Source organism: Heterodontus francisci, chromosome 26 (genome assembly GCF_036365525.1).
Source record: "Heterodontus francisci isolate sHetFra1 chromosome 26, sHetFra1.hap1, whole genome shotgun sequence".
Lineage (NCBI taxonomy): Eukaryota > Metazoa > Chordata > Chondrichthyes > Heterodontiformes > Heterodontidae > Heterodontus > Heterodontus francisci.
Window position 1 is genome coordinate 42,662,990 of NC_090396.1, and position 19,784 is coordinate 42,682,773.

Consider the following 19,784-nt stretch of genomic DNA (forward strand, 5'->3'; position numbering starts at 1 on the left):
GACAATACTAACACTCCCTTGCTGCCATGTGATAGAACTAAAAAAATGACATTCTTGCTTGCATCTGAAAAATTACCAAAAACATCGATATTCTTAGGTTGAAATATACTAACCCTCAACTATCAACACATGCACGACCCATCAATACAACTGAATTAATCCCATAGTTACTCAATCTTAGCGTTTCACTCGCATATGTAAGCTTGGTTTGTGATCAATGGCCCTATTATTTTGTTTTAATCAATATGGATCAGCTCTGAACAAATGTGGAAATCTGGCTCATTTTTTTTTTAGAATTCACATTTGAATAATTCAAACATTCTGAATGCAGAATCCTCTTTCTTCAGCAAAGCTGTCTACCCACATTTCCTAATCTTTCTCTTACTTGGCACCCATTCCTGAACACCATCTGTGAAATTCTGAGGTTTTTTTTTTACCTTAAAGGTGCTATATAAATTCAATCTGTCAACTCAGTACAAGTGTTACTAAGTTTTCACACTTGGAAATCGGATCCTATTTTGTTGCAAATGTTCTAATTTATACGTTTCTTTGTGCCACAGATTGTAACTCGACAATAACAATCTCCATCCTTGAACCTTTATAAAAAAAAAGCTTAGTTGATGCTTAATTTTTTAGATTGCCAACTTAGTTTGAATTACATAATAGCCTGAAGAATTACTTTTTGCGAGTTTATATGGATTTTAACCTAGAGTTAGAGAAACATACTGAACCACAGTGTGATTATCTTTGGCTCAGAAATTTTACTAAGATATTCGAAGATAATGGAATAAATGCTACTATACTTTCAAACTGTAATCCATAACATGAGACAAGAGAAATATCTTCTCACTTTTGTCACAACAGGTTAGTACAGCCAGGGCAACATATTTTGCCATTCTGCACAGAATCCCTATTAAGACCTCAAAACCAGTTTAAGAAAATCACTATATATCCAGTGTAGAGGTGGCGGTATTTATGATCAACCCCCCTTAAAGTCACAACACTAACAACCCCACCAGAAACTGCACTTTGCTATCATTCGCCAATATGTTTAATTTTGTTAGATTCATACAATCAGGCAGGTGTTTATGTATAAGGCTACAGCTTAGCTTCTTGACTGTCAAGCAGAATAACAACTCAAATGCATATTCATAGACGGAGTTAAATATTCAAGGAGTGGTGCAGGGCTTTATAATATTGAAAAGTTAAAAAAAAAACTACCAACACACTTGGCATAAATATAAAACCTGCTCAAAGTAGCTCAGGTTATCTCCGACCTAAACTATGCATAAGTGCAATCGGTGAATTATGTGGCACTCTCAGACATACGTGGGAATAGTTGCATTCACAGCAGAGTTTTTAAAAAGCTTTACTTAATCAAAGCTGTGAACAAAAACGCTCTACTTACTGTCATAACAAGCTCAAAGGGATGTTTGTAAACCCTGACCGGTGACTGGTATTTCTGTACCATGACTGGGCTTGCATCAAAAGTACCTAAGAAACAGGAAAAGGGGAGGTGGGGGGAGTAAGAGACATCTGGTTAGCAAACTGCAAGAACTCATTTCCTGTTCTACGGAGCAGAATAAAAAAACATCAAAAACCGCACACAGATACAAACAAGAGTGTGAAAGCTGAGCAGGACAACAAAGCGCCTGGGAGAGTGCGAACTGATCCTATTACCTGTGTCCGCTCCAAAGTTGCCAGAAACTCGGGTACCTCACAGGCCCTCGGCTGAAAGAAGCCGTCGCCTCTCCGGCGTCTTCCCCGATGGACGGGACCGCTCTCGCACGGTCTGCGAGGCTCTTTCTCCCCCCACCCCCGTCCCCTCCAGTGATCACCTCAACTTCCAAAGAACCGGACGCCGGCAGTAAATAACTGCGAGGCCCCGGCTCCCTCCCTCTCCTCAGCGGCTCGAACCAGCCCCACCCCCGGCCTGCAAACGCCGGCCGTTCTTACTAACTGGCCTGAACGGCTGCGAGAAGTTTCCAGCTCCTGACAAGCCGAAGGAACGCGGCGCCGGGACCGCGGGCACGAACACAGAGCCACGAGCCTGAGCGCCCGGCAAAGCCCAGCACCCCGCCCACTGCGCCTGCGCGCCTCAGCTGCCGCGGCCGGTGTGTGACGTCAGCAACCAGTGGCGTCACCTCAAAGGCAAGAGCGAGAAGCAGCAAAATAGCATACACACATTACTCACTGACCACAGAAAACATTAGTCAGTGACCGTGCATTACTCACTGCCTGTGCAAAAAACAAACCCACAGCCTGTGCAAAAAATATTACTGACTGTCACAAAACAATACTCATTGCCTGTGCAGAAAATATTACTCAGTCACAAAACAATACTCATCGTCTGTGCAGAAAATATTACTCATTACCTGTGCAGAAAATATTACACAATGCCTGTCAACAAAACAATACTCAATGCCTGTGCCGAAAATATTACTCAATGCCTGTCCACAAAACAATACTCACTGCCTGTGCCAGAAGTATTACTCGTTGCCTGTGCAAAAAAATTTCTCACTGACTGTCCACAAAACAATACTCACTGCCTGTGCAGAAAATATTACTCATTGCCTGTGTAGAAAATATTACTCATAGGAAATAGTACTTACTGCCTGTCTACAGAATGATACTCACTGCCTGTGCAGAAAATATTACTCGCTGCCTGTGTAGAAAATATTACTCATTGCCCGTGAAGAAAATATTACTCATTGCCAGTGCAGGAAATAGTACTCACTGCCTGTCTACAGAATGATACTCACTGCCTGTGCAGAAAATATTACTCACTGATTGTACACAAAACAATACTCACAGCCTGTGAAAAAAATACTCACTGTGCAGAAAACAATGCTCACAGTCTGTGCAAAAAAACTAATTGCCTGTGCAGGACATATTACTCTCTCCCTGTATTCAAAACATTACTTACTGTCTGTGCAGAAACTATTACTCACTGCTTGTACAGAAAATAATACTCACTGCCTTTTCCAAAGAATTACTCACTGCCTGTGCAAAAGATTACTTACTGACAGTGCAGAAAATATTACTCACTACCTGTGCAAAATATTTTACTCACTGATTGTGCAATAAATATTACTCACTTGGATGAAGGGACCGAAGGTATAGTTGCTAAATTTGCTGATGACACAAAGATAGGGAGGAAAGTAAGTTGTGAAGAGGATATAAGGAGGCTACAAAGTGATGGGGATAGGTTAAATGAGTGGGAAAAGATGTGGCAAATGCAGTATAATGTGGGAAAAAATAACATTTTCCATTTTGGCAGGAAGAATAAAAAGGAAAGATATTATCTAAATGGTGAGAGATTGCAGAGCTCTGAGATGCAGGGGGATCTGGGTTCACGAATTGCAAAAGGTTAGTATGCAGGTACAGCAAGTAATTAAGAAAGCTAATAAAATGTTATCATTTATTGCGAGGGGAATTAAAGATAAAAGTAGCGAGATTATGCTTCAGTTATACAGGGCACTGGTGAGACCACATTTGGAGTACTCTATACAATATTGGTCTCCTTATTTAAGGAAGGATGTAAATGTGTTGGATGCAGTTCAGAGACGGTTTACTAGACTAACACCTGGAATGGACAGTTTGTCTTATGAGGAAAGGTTGGACAGGATAGGCTTGTATCCGCTGGAGTTTACAACAGTAAGACGTGACTTGATTGAAACATATAAGATCATGAGGCGTCTTGACAGGGTGGATGTGGAAAGGATGTTTCCTCTTATGGGAGAATCTGGAACTTGGGGCCACTGTTTAACAATAAATGGTCGCCCATTTAAGACAGAGATGAGGAGACATTTTTTCTCTCAGAGGGTCGTGAGTCTTTGGAATTGTCTTCCTTAAAGGGCAGTGGAAGCAGAGTCTTTGAATATGTTTAAGGCAGAGGTAGATAGATTATAGATAAGCAAAGGGGTGAAAGGTTATTAGGGGTAGGCGGGAATGTTGAGTTGTGGTTACAATCAGATCAGCCATGATCTTGTTGAATGGCGGAGCAGGCTAGAGGGGCCAGATGGCCTATTCCTGCTCCTAACTTGTATGTTCGTATGTTCATTACTTACTGCCCACAAACTGTTACTGAGCAGAACAAAAGTGGCAGTACATTACAGACTGAATTTTATCTAGCCAGCAGGAACGGAATTGGAAGCGTGGGGTGCTGAAAAATTGGGAGAGAATGCACTTGCCTGGAAACCTGACACGGTTCCAGATTTTGTCAGCAGCGGGAAAGATCCAAGTGGCATTGCCGCTACGACATGGCAGGACTGCAATTACAATTACTGCACTGGTATTTACTATGTATTTGCATCAGCCTGACTTGGAATTTATGGGAAATTTCCAATTTGGTGAACAGCTCATGGTAAAGGCTTGCTACCCAACCCGAACCCGACGGGACCCAACGACGTGTTGAGTTCGGGTGAGGTCGGGCCGGACACACACGATAACTGCTCTGCGGGTAAGTATTAAAAATAAAAAATTTAGCTGAACTGGGAGTCCGTGACGAAACTGAGTTCGCACAGTGATCTAGTGACGTCACTATGACGTCATCACACATGCGTTGCAGCTAAATGGAGCTTCCCAGTTGGAAGGTAAGCGAAGGGATGGTCGGGTCGGGCTGGGGCTGGGTCGAGTGGGGGCGGGCTCGGGTCGGGTCGGGCTTGGGGCGAAGTTGGAGGGACTCGGGCTGGGTCAGGCTCGGGTCCGCTGTGGATCAGTTGGGTTCGGGTCGGGTTCTTTTTCCCGACCTGAGCAGGCCTTTAGCTGATGGGGATCACATATCTTCAGATACCCGGCCATTTAAAGGTGGCAGCCCCGAGGTGAGGCCACAGTGCTGCCTTGGACAAGCAGTCATGGGGTGTTGGATGAATACAGGAAGGGGAACGTGGGGGGGTGGTGGGGAGGGGGGTTGGGTGCGGCGGCCACTTCCTGACAGTGGTGCAGCCCTCAAAGCAAAGGTGTGTGCAGAGAGGTTGCAGCCCTTGAGGCAAAAGTGGGCACTGAGGGATTGCAGCCATCATGGCAAGGGTGGGTACAGACAGGCATGAGCCCATGTTCAGAGGGGAGTGGCAATTGGGAAGATTCCAAAGGCAAGGTCCTCTCTCCACCTGAAGGGGAGCGACCAATAGGAATGGATCTCATACACCCAGTCTTTGTAGATCACTGCAATGTGCAGCACAGACTCAGAAGGAGGAGGGCTAGATGGCGGCAGGGCAAGCTGGTGAAGATAGACTCGGAGAACCACAGCCAACAAAGGCCTACCCGGACTCACCTCAGTTACCTCTTCAGGGAAACCGTCACTGACTTATATGCCATGCTACAGTACGATCTGCAGCCCATGGGCCTGAAGATCACCATAGCACCTAACATTTACGCCTCCGGCTCTTTCTAGGGAGCCACTGGAGGCATGTGTGGGATCTCCCAAGCAGCAGTACACCGCTGCATCAAAGAGGTGACCAATTCCCTGTTCAAGAGGGCTGGTGACTATGTGCGTTACTGGACCAACCCTGACAAGCAGCGTGGGCCATCAGATTCGGGGCCATCGCTAGATTTCCCCAGGTGCAAGGTGTGATAGACTGCATGCATGAGGCCATCAAGGCTGCCACGGACAAACCCGATGCCTTCATCAGCAGTAATGCCTTCCATTCCATCAATGTATAATTGATCTGCGACCACTGAAAGCGTTTCCTGTAGGTGTGTGTCCACTTCCCAGGAAGCAGCCACGATGACTAAGTACTTCGACAGTCCCTAGCACCACAGCTTTTCAGGGCCCCCACTCGCCTTCACGGATGGATTCTCAGGGCTAAGGGCTACCCATTGAAGACATGGCTACTCACGCCTGTGAGGAACCCTCGCACCGCAACAGAGGAGACTTACAACACTTGCCATAGGACCACCTGAGTGACCATTGAACAGGCCATTGGGCTGCTGAAGATGAGATTCTGATGCCTGGATCGATGCAGTGGAGCCTGAGTATGCCCCAGCTAGGGTCTCGCGTATCGTGGTGGTCTGCTGTGCTCTACACAATCTAATACTCCAGAGGGGGGAAACTTTGCATCAAGTGGACAAGATTGATCGGCACTCCTCATCCGACAGGGAGGATGTGGAGGAGGATGCCAAGCAGGCTGCACGGCATGATGAAACCCTTGTACTGGAGGCGAGGGGCATTGAGAGACACGCAAGGGAGATTTCTGCCACCATGATCCTGTTCCAAGTGAACTCAATAAACACTCTTCTCACTGTGTTCCACTTGTCGCCTCTTTCCGACAGCACTCCTGCGCCCTGCGCCCAGGCTCACCGGGATAGGCGCAAAACTGAGAAGTTGCCCAAATGCAGCCTGCCCCTGCCCTGGCAGTTCATTCAGCGGGCACACTTGAAGGTGGCTACTGACAGGGCAGCAAGGAAATCATGAGAGATTCTCAGCAATGAAAGTGACCTCCATTTATTTAGACATTCACAATACCCAATAACAAGAACAAGTTGCATACACCAATGAAATGCCAAGTATGTTTAGGTGCTTTTTGTCACGTGCTTCCATGCGTTTCTACGAGCTGCTCCCCTGCGCTGGCAGCTGAGGTGAAGGCAGGCTGCTGAACGTGCTGTTCCGTGTCCTGGAATGACTTTAGCAGCCATCCTCTGGGTGCCTGAGCCCTGGTGGGCCCCAGTTGCCAGAGGAGTTGCTGCACAAGTCATCGGGGTTACTGGAGCTGGGCTCACTAGCGGAGGGGCTGAGGAGGCACTGTCCACATTCAAAGTGCCCTGAGGGATCCCACAGATGTGGATGTCAGCCTCTCCTCCTCCCTTTCAAGGCTCACTTGCACCTCCCAGCTGACCATAGAAAGATGAGGATCTGGAGAAGACCCCAGGCGCCTCATTCTCCTCTTGACTTGCCACTGCTGTGTTGAGATCATGGCCAAGCTGATGGTGTGCAGCTCTGTGTGCGTGTCAGTGATCTGGCTCTCCATGAGGGTGACCTACCTCTCGATGGAGGAAACCATGCGCTTACACACTTGAGACATGAGAGCACTCATGGCATGGATGGACTCCTCCATCGTCCTCGCAGAACTACGCATTGCCTCTGGCAGCTCTACCAGATATTCCTTCCCTGTCTCTGCAACTCCAGCATGTTCTGTGCTGCCGACAGTAGCTTAGCATTGGCCAGGCCTCCCAGAGTCCTCCAATTCGCCTGTCACAGCCTCTGCCAGTTGCTCGGACATGTGTGTGGTGCTCTCACCAGATTGTAACCCTAAATCTAAGCCTGAGCGCATACCCACCAATGTGAGAGTATCTCCGCTGGTGGAGGGTGCAGGGGAATAGTATGATGGTGCACCCTTTCAGGATTCTTCCTTCTCGTCCTCAGAGGACAATGGGATTCCAGCGGAGCCAGCAGAGATCTCCAAGGTGCCATGACCTGCAGGAGAAAACACAAACATTTAGGGGTTATGCTGCATGGATCTATTCTTGCCAACCATGCCTGATGTGGTTCTGTAGAAGGGCTGTGATGGGCACATGAACACAATGCCCTATAACTCTCTTGGGTGGACAAACCAGTCTCTCTGCCTGCAATGGGGCGGCACAGTGGCGCAGTGGTTAGCATTGCAGCCTCACAGCTGCAGGGACCCGGGTTCGATTCTGGGTACTGCCTGTGTGGAGTTTGCAAGTTCTCCCTGTGTCTGCGTGGGTTTTCTCCGGGTGCTCCGGTTTCCTCCCACAAGCCAAAAGACTTGTAGGTCGGTAGGTAAATTGGCCATTATAAATTGTCACTAGTATAGGTAGGTGGTAGGGAAATATAGGGACAGGTGGGGATGTTTGGTAGGAATATGGGATTAGTATAAATGGGTGGTTGATGGTCGGCACAGACTCGGTGGGCCGAAGGGCCCGTTTCAGTGCTGTATCTCTAATCTAAAAAAAAAAAAAAAAAATGAACAGCCACCTTGAGAACCCACTAGTTCCAGGGCCTCCTCCACTGCCGGGATCAGTTCTTGGATGTCCAGATTCCCACCTTCCGTCTTCTCCCTTTCCCTAGGGTTCTGGGCCTTTTTCTCCTGCAAACAGAAAGAGGGACACAGTTAATCTTCCCACAGAGACCAGCAGGACACTTGTTCTGGTGGCAGCCCTTTGGCCTCTGATGGAGGCTCCTGAATGCCTCCTCCTCACATCCGCTCTCAAGGGACATGTCCGGGGCAAGCTAGTAAAGAGGTCAGCTGTCTTGGTGATGCAGCCATACACTTGACATGATCTGCTGTTGCCTCAACCCCTTGCCACCACTTTTGCAGCCACTCCCTGACAATGTCGCACTCCCTCTTGTGTGGCCAGATACAAGCCTCACAGATGAGATGGGTATGGAGGACTCACCTTAGCGGAGTGAAGGAGGTCATTGACCCTCTTGTGCCACTGCACCCAGTTGCGTGGGGTGATCCCATGACTGCTGACCTCCTCTGCGATCTCTGTCCAGCCTTGCTTGGTCAGCAGGGAGGGCCTCTTCCTGCAGTCCCTTGGGAAGAGGAGCTCCTGCCTTTTCCTTACAGCCTGGAGGAGAATCTGCAGGGAGACATTGCTGAACCATGGGGCCTCTTCTGCCTGACATGGTCCCTTGTGGCTCCTGGTCACCTCCTGGCTAATGAGGCCTTGGTCAGCAGCACACCAGGACAAAGGCAAAACAGTAGCAAACTCACTAAGTGAAGCAGCAGTTCTAGCAGGGCTAGCTGTGCTTTAAATATGGTGCCAGCACCCACCCCCATCCTCCAATGTGACTGGCCCCGTGCATCCTGCATTCAAATAAGCCAGCCGCCACATGATCATGGTTAGCTGGCCATACACGTGACATGTGGCGACATCACCCTCATCCGGTCCTACCACCAGGATCTGCGATGGGCCTATAAAATTCAGCCCTATGCATCAGCACCAACAATATCAGAAAAAACATCACTCCTCAAACATCACTATCGGTAAAATATTGCTCACCAGCACAAATGGTAGCAATAAAACATAAACACAGCTCCAGCGACCCGGTTTCAATTCTGGGTACTGCCTGTGTGGAGTTTGCAAGTTCTCCCTGTGTCCGTGTGAGTTTTCTCCGGGTACTCCGGTTTCCTCCCACAAGCCAAAAGACTTGCAGGTTGGTAGGTAAATTGGCCATTATAAATTGCCCCTAGTATAGCTAGGTGGTAGGGATATATAGGGACAGGTGGGGATGTGGTAGGAATATGGGATTAGTGTAGGATTAGTATAAATGGATGGTTGATGGTCGGCACAGACTCGGTGGGGCCGAAGGGCCTGTTTCAGTGCTGTATCTCTAAAACTAAAACTAAAACTAAATTAGACACCAGCAGTACTCTATCTCCAATCCACTGAGTTCAGTTGATCTCAGCTATGATGTTATTAAGAACCTCTGTGCTAGATGTGGGAAGAATATCTGTCAGATTTCTCACTCCTGATCACTACCTAGTACTGAATATTTAATCAAAAACTGTCAGTAAATTGAGAAACGGATTGTTTAAGATGCCTCTTGTGCCTGAATTACATTTTGGGATCCACTGTCTATGCTTAAACATCAAAAAATGACTACTTGTAGAAGGAACCAGAAATTGATTAGTATCTGCAACCCAAACCTAACAAGAATCAGCACCTTCAGGAGAGGACTGGAGACAATTAAGTAAGAAAGAAAGCATCTGCATTTATATAGTGCCTTTCCTGACCCCAGGGCATCCCAAAGCACTTCATGGCCAATTAAGTACTTTTTGAAGTGCAGTAATTGCTTGATGGCGAGAAATGTAATTTGGAGAAAAACGTAACATAAAATGGAAATTAAAATATGATGAATGGACCCTAGCCAGGACAAGGGTACAGCTTTCTGATTGTATCAGGGTGGGTTACAATTATATGTATGGAGTATAGTCAGGAATTCCCAAGTCCAAACTAAATAATAAACCACTGACTCTGAAGTTCAATGCCTGCATTTTTGGCAGAGGCATTCTTGTGATATATTCAATCCCTGTGCCTATGCCAATGCTTTTATAATATAGCAAATAAAAATATACGGCTCAAACTGCATCCCGATATATCAGTACATTTCAACACCTTAGTAGAGTAAATAGTACTTGCAAGTTGAGATCTGAAAGGAATAGGAAGTAGGAATGTAAACATGAGGTTTTGCTATATCGCAGATTTGTACCTGCAAAAAATGCAGTCTACACTATTTCCTATTTTTAGAGAATCATAGAAACATAGAAAATAGGAGCAGGAGGAGGCCATTCGGCCCTTCGATCATTCATTATGATCATGGCTGATCATCCAACTCAGTAAGCTGTTCCCAATTTCTCCCCATACCCTTTGATCCCTTTAGACCCACGAAATATATCTAACTCCTTCTGAAAACATACAATGTTTTGACCTCAACTGCTTTCTGTGGTAACGAATTCCACAGGCTCACCACTCTCTGGGTGAAGAAATTTCTCCTCATCTCAGTCCTGAAAGGTTTACCCCGTATCCTTAGACTATGACCCCTGGTTCTGGACTCCCCCACCATCGGGAACATCCTTCCTGCATCTACCCTGTCAAAAGTCCTGTTAGAATGTTATAGGTTTCTATGAGATCCCCTCTCAGTCTTCTGAACTCCAGCAAATATAATCCTAACCGACTCAATCTCTCCTCATACGTCAGTCCCGCCATCCCAGGAATCAGTCTGGTAAACCTTCGCTGCACTCCCTCCATAGCAAGAACATCCTTCATCAGATAAGGAGACCAAAACTGCACACAATATTCCAGGTGTGGCCTCACCAAGGCCCTCTATAATTGCAACAAGACATCCTTGCTCCTGTACTCGAATCGTCTTGCTATGAAGGCCAACATACCATTTGCCTTTTTTACCGCCTGTTGGACCTGCATGCTTACCTTCAGCGACAGCTGTATGAGAACACCCAGGTCTCGCTACATATTCCCCTCTCTCAGTTTATAGCCATTCAGATAATAATCTGCTTTACTGTTTTTGCTACCAAAGTGGATAACCTCACATTTATCCACATTATACTGCATCTGCCATGCATTAGCCCACTCACTCAACTTATCCAAATCACCCTGAAGCCTCTCTGCATCCTCCTCACAACTCACCCTCCCACCCAGTTTTGTGTCATCTGCAAATTTGGAGATATTACATTTAGTTCCCTCATCTAAATCATTAATATATATTGAGAATAGCTGGGGTCCTAGCACTGATCCCTGTGGTACCCCACTAGTCACTGCCTGCCATTCGGAAAAAGACCCATTTATCCCTACTCTTTGTTTCCTGTCCGCCAACCAATTTTCTATCCATCGCAATACACTACCCCCAATCCCATGCGCTTTAATTTTACATGCTAATCTGTTATGTGGGACTTTGTCAAAAGCCTTCTGAAAGTCCAAATAAATCACTTCCACTGGCTCCCCCTCATCAACTCTACTAGTTACATCCTCGAAGAATTCTCATAGATTTGTCAAGCATGATTTCCCTTTCATAAATCCATGCTGACTCTGCCCGATTCTATCACTGTTCTCTAAGTGCTCTGCTATAAAATCTTTGCTGTTTACCCAAAAAGTTTTGAAACAACTGACATTTTGGGATCAATCTACCCGATCAAAGCAACATGAAGAATGTAGAATGTGATACAAACTGGGCCGATCTCAGTTCATGGACTTAAAAGCCTAATTTGTACATCTACTGAGAATAATTTTGTTTTTGATATATGTACAAATAATTATTCAGTTAGAAACAAAAGAGAAGGAAAAACAATGTCAATTCCAGATACAGTGGGTGAAAAATTACGTTCAAAAGGAGGGACAAGTAAGTTTACAAAATTACATCTAGAATAGAAATGTATATCAAAAAATGCTTGCAGAGAAATCAGGAGGGGATGTACAGTACATGGCAACACTCTGTACTATTAGATATTGCCACCAGAAATTGAAGTGATATCAATGTGTTTTCCTGTGTGAATAATAGTGTGAATATAAACATCCTAGATTTTTTTACTGTCGTGTGAAGCCTCCCAATGTTATCTAAGAAAAATAAATTACGACATGTGCGCATCTATTCCCACAGAGTTCAGATTATGCTTTGGCTTTCCCTAGTATAAAATAAGATAAAACAAAGGACTTGACATACTTTGTCCTTTATCTCATTTTGTATTTCTTCGAAGTCAGTAATGCTAAAACTTACATTTTCCACATTACCTAGCTCATTTATCTGTGTGCGTAGAACTGTTCATACAAGTCAAGGTAAAGGTACAATCGAAATTTGTGCTCTGCAGTACTGTAAGATTGTATCAGGTGTGCATCACACGATTGCACCAAGTTGGAAAGGTGCAAATAAAGTGAAATTTACATTTGTGCTAATACAGACACAGCCTAATAAGAAATGCAAAAGTATTGAGAATGTAACTGAAGCAAAGTTAATTAATTACAACAAAAGGAATGCATAGGCTTTGAAAACTCATTACAATGTCATGTTATGAAGGAATGAAATGTAATCACAAGATACGTTCCAGAGGCTGAAGTCCGTTAAATAGCAATAGTCAAAGTGTAGTCCATGCAAATTTCCTTTAACTTTCCTTAGTATAGTCACTGTGGTCATTAAGCAGTATTGAATGACTTTCACATTGAAGGTTACTTTTCTTCTTTTTCCCATCAATATATATTTAAAATCTCAAACATTATACTCCGTGGCCAAAAGAACAAGTAGGTAACCTGCTGTATGACATCTATTGGTTCTGTTCTATAGTTGTACATGAGAATGGCCTTCACACTCTCTTTAGGGAAGGTGAGGCATCAGCTTGACATCTATCCTCTTGGCATTGTCAAGAGCAGAGATTTACTGAGTACTGCAATTGAAGCGTCAGCATAGTTTATGATTATGACCAATTCAGAAAGAGGATTGTTCTGAAATAATTTGATAAAACATTTTCAATTCATAAACTTGAAAGAAAATCTTTAACAATTGCAATTTAATGATAGTCTTGTTTTTGGGTAGTTTGAGACCGAGAGGGGAATTTTAACCCCTAAGAACAGCTGGATTGGGAGCATATGGGGGATAAAAAAATTCACTTTTAAAACAGGAGTGCAACTTGGTTCCAATGTGTCCTCTTCTGGGTTTAACAGAGGGGCGTTTGGATGCAATGAGAAAACTGTCGAAATCAGGGATTTTATAAGTGGATGCGACCGGGTACTTATTGGTGTAATTAACGTCCTTAGGAGACATTAATGAGGTATTTTTAAACTATTTGTTTTAACTTGACTCCAAATTTCACTTCAGCAGCACAGGTTTGCCCAGGCTCGGGAAACTGACCAGGGCAACAACGGTCTGTTTGCACAGTAATTCAGGTGGGTATTTAAACTTGTTATTGTCCCATCTGAATAAGTCCTCAGTTATTGTAGCTGCTGTCTCAGTTCCCTCGAGCAACTGTTTGGCAGAGTGTGCTCGTGTGGATCTAGCTTTTTTCGATCTTTGAGGATTTCAAACTTACAACATCAGGATGGGAGGTGCCTTGGATATGTTTGTCAGCACATCAGAAAAGGAAGACCATCACCATCCATGGCAGTGACAACATGCTGTGTTGGGATCAACAAGTGCACAGGAGAGAGACGCACAGGAGAGAGATACACAAGAGGGCATTGCAAAAGAGAGAGATGCAAGGAGGGAGTTACACAGTAGAGGGGCTGAAGTCGCAGGAGGCCCTACCTACATCATAGGGTTTACAGACAGAGACTCAGCATTGTTGACCAGAATAGCAGTGCTTCTGCATGCTGAGGTTGTCACATCAGGTGATGGTAGACATCTGCAGCCTCCCAAAGCAAGACCAGCTCCTTGCTGGACCTGGTGGCCACGCATTACCAGTGGCTTTGGAAGTTACCACCGCCCTCAAATTTGCCTTCCAGGACACCACCAGTGGCATATTCAGGATCTTCCAGTCAGCTGCACATAAATGCATAAGGCACATCACTGGTGGCTTGTTTGTCATGCCCAACCATTATGCAAACTTCCCCTATGATGAGCTGCTTCCAATGCATTTACATCCTTCCTTAAATAAGGAAACCATATAGCCAGAAACAGCAGGGACTTGGGTTCCCCTTTCTGGCTGGATTTCCCCCAGGAACAAGGTGGCGTTAACTGCACACATATGGTAATCTGAGCACCACCACAGCAACCACAAGGGAAATTTGTCCATCAATGCGCAACTGGTATATAACCAGTAGAAGAGATTCATGCAGGTCTGCACTAGATTCCCTGGGAGTTGTCATGATGCTTTCATACAGCAGCAGTCTGACATCCCAGACCTTTTTATTCCAGGAAGCAGACATAGAATAATAGAATGGTTACAGCACAGAAGGAGGCCATTTGGCCCTTCATGTCTGTGCCTGCTCTCTGGAAGAGCAATTCAGCTAGTCCCACTCCCTTGCCATTTCCCCATAGCCCTGCAATTTTTTTCTTTTCATATAATTATCTAATATCCTTTTGAAAGCCACAATTAAATCTGTCTCCACCATACTCTCAAGCGGTACACTCCATAGATATAATTGCTGTCCCATAGGAGACAATGGATACCCACTTGTTACGGCCAGGTGAGGAGGGGGGTCTCAGACTCCCCTCTTGCCTCTTCCTCTTATTTGACTGCAACAGGGTTTATTCCTTTTAAACAGTGGTTGTGCTTACCACCTCTGAGTGTCTTACCTTTTTCCTTTACTGTGATCGTGAAATAACCAATCGGATAGCTCTTCTAGAGTTTAAACAAGAAAGAGGTGAGTTTATTATACTTAACACTCTAACCCGATTTAAAAATACTAAAAATATGCGACACATTCACGCACACATTCACACGAGAATCTCACACACACAAATAGATTACAGGAGGGAAAATAAATTTGGTGGTTGGATTAAAGTCCAGAATAAATGGAACTTAAATACAGTCTGTAAAGTGGATGACCCAGTAGTCCTCAGCTGAAGCTGTATTCTTGAAATCCTCACTGGTCAAAGTGTATTTTGGCTGGCTTGCTTTGCTCAGGGTTTTCCTGAAGGCAGAATCTGTAGTTGGCTCTCATCCCCTGGTTACTGGCTGTAGTGATCTGTAGGCTTGGAGGGTCCCTCAGTCATAGACAGTTTTCACTTGATGTTTTCTGAGGAGCGAGAAAGAAGAGAGAGATAGGGGAGCAGCAGCCTTCTCTGCTGCTGTACACTCAGTTACTCCTTGTCTCTTGTCTGTGTAACAAAACTTCTAGTTTCTTCAGAGCTGAATAGGTAGTCACATGATTCTCTCAATCCCCTTTATTTCTAATGAGATTTTTTCTGGAATCTTCTATTGAAATTCAAGGTTCTACATGAAGGGACCGAAGGTGTGGTTGCTAAATTTGCTGATGACACAAAGATAGGTAGGAAAGTAAGTTGTGAAGAGGACATAAAGAGGCTACAAAGGGATATAGATAGGTTAAGTGAGTGGGCAAAGATCTGGCAAATGCAGTATGATGTGGAAAAATGTGAAATTGTCCATTTTGGCAGGAAGAATAAAAAAGAAGCATTTATCCAAATGGTGAGAGACTGCAGAGGGATCTGGGTGTCCCAGTGCATGAATCACAAAAGGTTAGTATGCAGGTACAGCACATAATTAGGAAAGCTAATACAATGTTATCGTTTATCGCGAGGAGAATTAAATACAAAAGTAGGAAGGTTATGCTTCAGCTATACAGGGCATTGGTGAGACCACATCTGGAGTACTGTGTACAGTGTTGGTCTCCTTATTTAAGTAAGGATGTAAATGTGTTGGAAGCAGTTCAGAGAAGGTTTACTAGACTAATAACTGGAATGGGCGGGCTATCTTATGAGGAAAGGTTGTACAGGCTAGGCTTATATCCGCTGGAATTGAGAAGAGTAAGAGGCGACTTGATTGAAACATATAAGAAACTGAGGGGTCCTGACAGAATGTTATGAAAAGGATGTTTCCCCTTGTGGGAGAATCTAGAACCAGGGGTCACTGTTTAAAAATAAGGGGTCAACCATTTAAGTCAGAAATGAGGAGGAATATTTTTCTCTCAGAGGGTCGTGAGTCTTTGGAATTCTCTTCCTCAAAGGGCGGTGGAAGCAGAGTCTTTGAATATGTTTAAGGCAGAGGTAGATAGATAGATAAGCAAGGGGGTGAAAGATTATCGGGGACAGGTAGGAATGTGGAGTAATCAGTTCAGCCATGAAGTTATTGAATGGCAAGGCAGGCTAGAGGGGCCAAGTGGCCCACTCCTGCTCATAATTTGTATATTTGTATGTATGTACATGCCCCAGGATGCCCATTCACACTTGGAGGGAGTTGGCCCTTTCAAAGTCAATGTGTGAGGATGGCCTTGACAGTCATGCTAATGAAACCATTTTAGATATTTCAATCACTTAGAGCAAGCCATTATCCTGGCTGGGCTTCTTGTTAGATTTTTTGTCTCCAGTTAAATCTTCTGGTATTTCAGATGTAAATGGCAGTGGCCATCTTGGCTGCTAGTTTTTAAAAAGTTATTGTAGGTGTTTTTCCCATTAAAAGTTTAATGTAAGTTTCCAACCGATGAAATTAATATTTCCCATTTGGCATATAGGGTTTTCCCTGACACACTTCAAACTTGGTTCATAACCCTATGAGGAACCCCATCAAAGAGGTGCGGGAGAGCTACAACAAAAGCCACATGACCACCAGTTGTGTCATCAGGCAAGCAATTGGAATGTTGAAAAAGCGCTTTGAGTGTCAGGATAGGTTTGGAGGTGCCCTTCAGTACTCGTCAACGAGAGTGTCCAGAGTGATAGTTGTGCACTATGTCCTGCACAAAATTGCACAACAGAGAGGATTACAGGTGGAGGAGGACAAAGGGGTTCATCACTCATCTTCAGATGGAGAACATGAAGGGGGCGGAGGAGAAGGAGGATGAAGATAGGGCACCTATCGACAGACCAGCTGCATACGTTGCTGACCGGATGCCAGAGATCACGAAGGTTCGAATATCACGAAGGTTCACCTAATGTGAAGCATAATAAATGAAATCCTGCTGTCTGCTCCAACCAACACCACCAACCCATCCAACCTGACCCTGACCCTTTGCACTAAAGGGCCCTTAAACCACTCATCCACTCATTGCACATCACGCCCAATGGGTTCTGACACATATTGACCTTGATCATGCAACAAGTGCAAGGACGAGTTTGTCCTCAGACCGCAATAATGGGCAAGACCTGAAAGTGATGCAAATCATTAAATTTCATGCGGCATTATGAAGAAAAGGACTCTTAACATAATATTTTGTCAAACATCCATGTGCATGTACTTGGTGAATTACAATTTCTTCAACTTATACTTCCTACTGCTTCGACATGTTGCAATCTCTGTGGCTTCAGCAGATTTAGAGGCAGACTGCTCAGATCCCGGCCCTGAATGCTGAGATGCTTTTGGCTTATGCCCTTTGGGCTTTGGAGCCCTAAGGGCCCTGACACAAACTGCTCTACCTGTACCTGTGCCATTGGAAGACAAGGCAGCATGTTGGGTACCAGCTGAGATGGATTAGGTGGTGGGTGGGGGGGGGGGGGGGGGGTGGATGCAATAGGTGAGAAGTAGGAGCGCTTTGAGTGGAGTTCCCATTTCCATTCTCTACATGGCAGACATTCTTACAATTTGTGCTCATGCACCACTGCACTAGCAATTGGGTTGAACTCCTCCATCCTTTCCGTTATCATGGAGAGTGTGCTGATGCACCTCTGGCACTTTCCTTCTCAATAACAGTCCCTGGGTTCAGTATCTGTGTGCAGCTGAACAGAGCTTGGAGGAAATTGCACCCGCCAACACAGACTCTCCACAGCTGTTGCTGCAACAGTGTCTGCTCATGTGCACTTGTGAGGTGTGAATCACCAAGTGAAAATCCAACTAACACTCTAAGTGGACCCATTGAAGTGTGAATATCTGAGCTGGTGCATGATTGTAGGTCCTGTGAAAATGCACCATCAGAAGGAATGAGGTCCTCTTGGGAATTATCCTTATGGATGTCATGTGACACATTGCACATGAAGGCCCTGGAAGACAAAAGAAAAGATGATTTAGTCGTGATAAAGTCACACTCTTGGCAATCACCATACTCAGTCTTCTCATAGTTCAGTCATTGATGAAATGAAGTCAGCATATGTGTGTCAGAGATATTTATAATACTGTCACCAGCTATTTGCGAGTTCCTTGTTACTTCATCTCTGACTGAGAGAGAAGCACAAATGTGCCACTTATCTCCAGGGCAACCTCCTGTTCGTCTGTGAGCTGGACTATTTGTGGTGGCCCCCATCTGTCCCTCTCTCTTGTGGTTTGCTGTCTCTTCTCTTACAAGGGGCAGAAAAAAGGACCCATGAGTGAATGAAGGTGAGCTTTCATCAATGGATGCAGTGCATTTGGTGAAGGTGACTATAAGATACAGGCACCACACTGTATAAGGATTGGGGTGAGTATCAATGGTGAATGGATAAATGTGGAGATGGTGAAGTGCATAGAAAGGGAAGGCTGGGTTCTGTTGAGAGCTGAGTGGGTGTAAAGAGTAATGTGATGGAGTACATTTAGCAAAACAGAGTGAAAAGTAGTTCGGGCTTAAAGCAGAGGATGTAGTTGAATCAGCAAATGAACTCATTTTACCAGAACAGATAAGGTCATTAAACAGTTTCTTACATTGCATCCATGACCTGGGCGCAATAATCCTGCTGCTCACCTCATCAGCTACCTCCAACCACATCTTCTTTGTGATGGCTGGGGGCTTCTTCCTCCCATTGCTGGGGAAAATTATGTCCCTTCTGCTCCTGACTGCACTCAGCAGTAATTCCAGAAAGGCATCATTAAATCTTGGTTCTCTCTTGCTCTATGTCTACCATCCATCCTGAACACATCCAGTTTCTATTTGTGTGCTGTCCCTTTAAATACAAATGAAACTGTGATATGTGAGTGCGCATCACGCCCTTTGTGAACTTGGAGATGCAAAACTCAAAAAGTCAAAATTAATTGGTATAATTTAGTTGAGATCACAGATTCCAACCCGTTCAGTTGGCATCCAGGGGTTTTCCCACACATTTCCACCCGCCACATCCACCACTAACCATCAACCCCTCCACCCTAGCCTCCGCCGTATGGAAGCTGCCATCAGATTGGGGCCCTAGAGTTTGGTTTCTGACTTTCGCCACTCATCCTATTATAACCAAATTGTTTCGTCAATCATTGTGGTACAGCAAATTTATCAAAACAATACATCATATAATTGACATTATTAGGCATTACTGATTCTGAAAACTACAGATACAAATCTTATAAGAATATTTGATAAAGCTTGTTTCAGATGCAACTTACTTTGTTCTTCCCTCTTAAAACCTCAGGCTGGATTTTTTATAAGCTGGCAGTCCGCAGAGGTGGACCGCACATCGTGGCGTCGCCGTGGTATTCAGTGCGGCGGCCCATTTAAATGGCTGGGGCGGACTGCCCCTGACCCCCAGATGAAGTGGAGCGGGCGGGTGGTCCATCCCCGGCAACAGCATCAGGCACCACTGCGCAGGTGCAGACCCCATTTTTAAAGGGCTTCGAGGCCTACATTACAATTTAAATTTTTAAAGAGATATTGAATTGAAATTTATTTTTAAAAAATTAAATAAATGTTTCTCGCCTCTCTCTCCAGCCCATCCAATAACCATATAATTCATTCCTTGCCTTTTTCCCTCCCCAAAATACTTACCTTGTGTACCTGACTGTCCCCCTCCCACAGTTCATAAACTTTTC

At 44.9% G+C, this 19,784-nt stretch overlaps 1 protein-coding gene across 1 annotated transcript in view; it reads right to left on the reverse strand.

The window, feature by feature from the left end:
* The window catches only part of si:dkey-237i9.1 (SEC14-like protein 1), a 78,406-nt gene extending 76,310 nt beyond the window's left edge, over window positions 1–2,096 (reverse strand). The window contains exons 1-2 of the mRNA XM_068058115.1: window positions 1,681–2,096; window positions 1,409–1,494 (exon numbers count right to left, since the gene is read on the reverse strand). Coding sequence (XP_067914216.1) covers window positions 1,409–1,471 — 63 coding nt within the window. The 5' untranslated portion in view covers window positions 1,472–1,494; window positions 1,681–2,096. The remainder of the gene's footprint in view (window positions 1–1,408; window positions 1,495–1,680) is intronic.
* Between the last annotated feature and the right edge of the window lie 17,688 nt (window positions 2,097–19,784).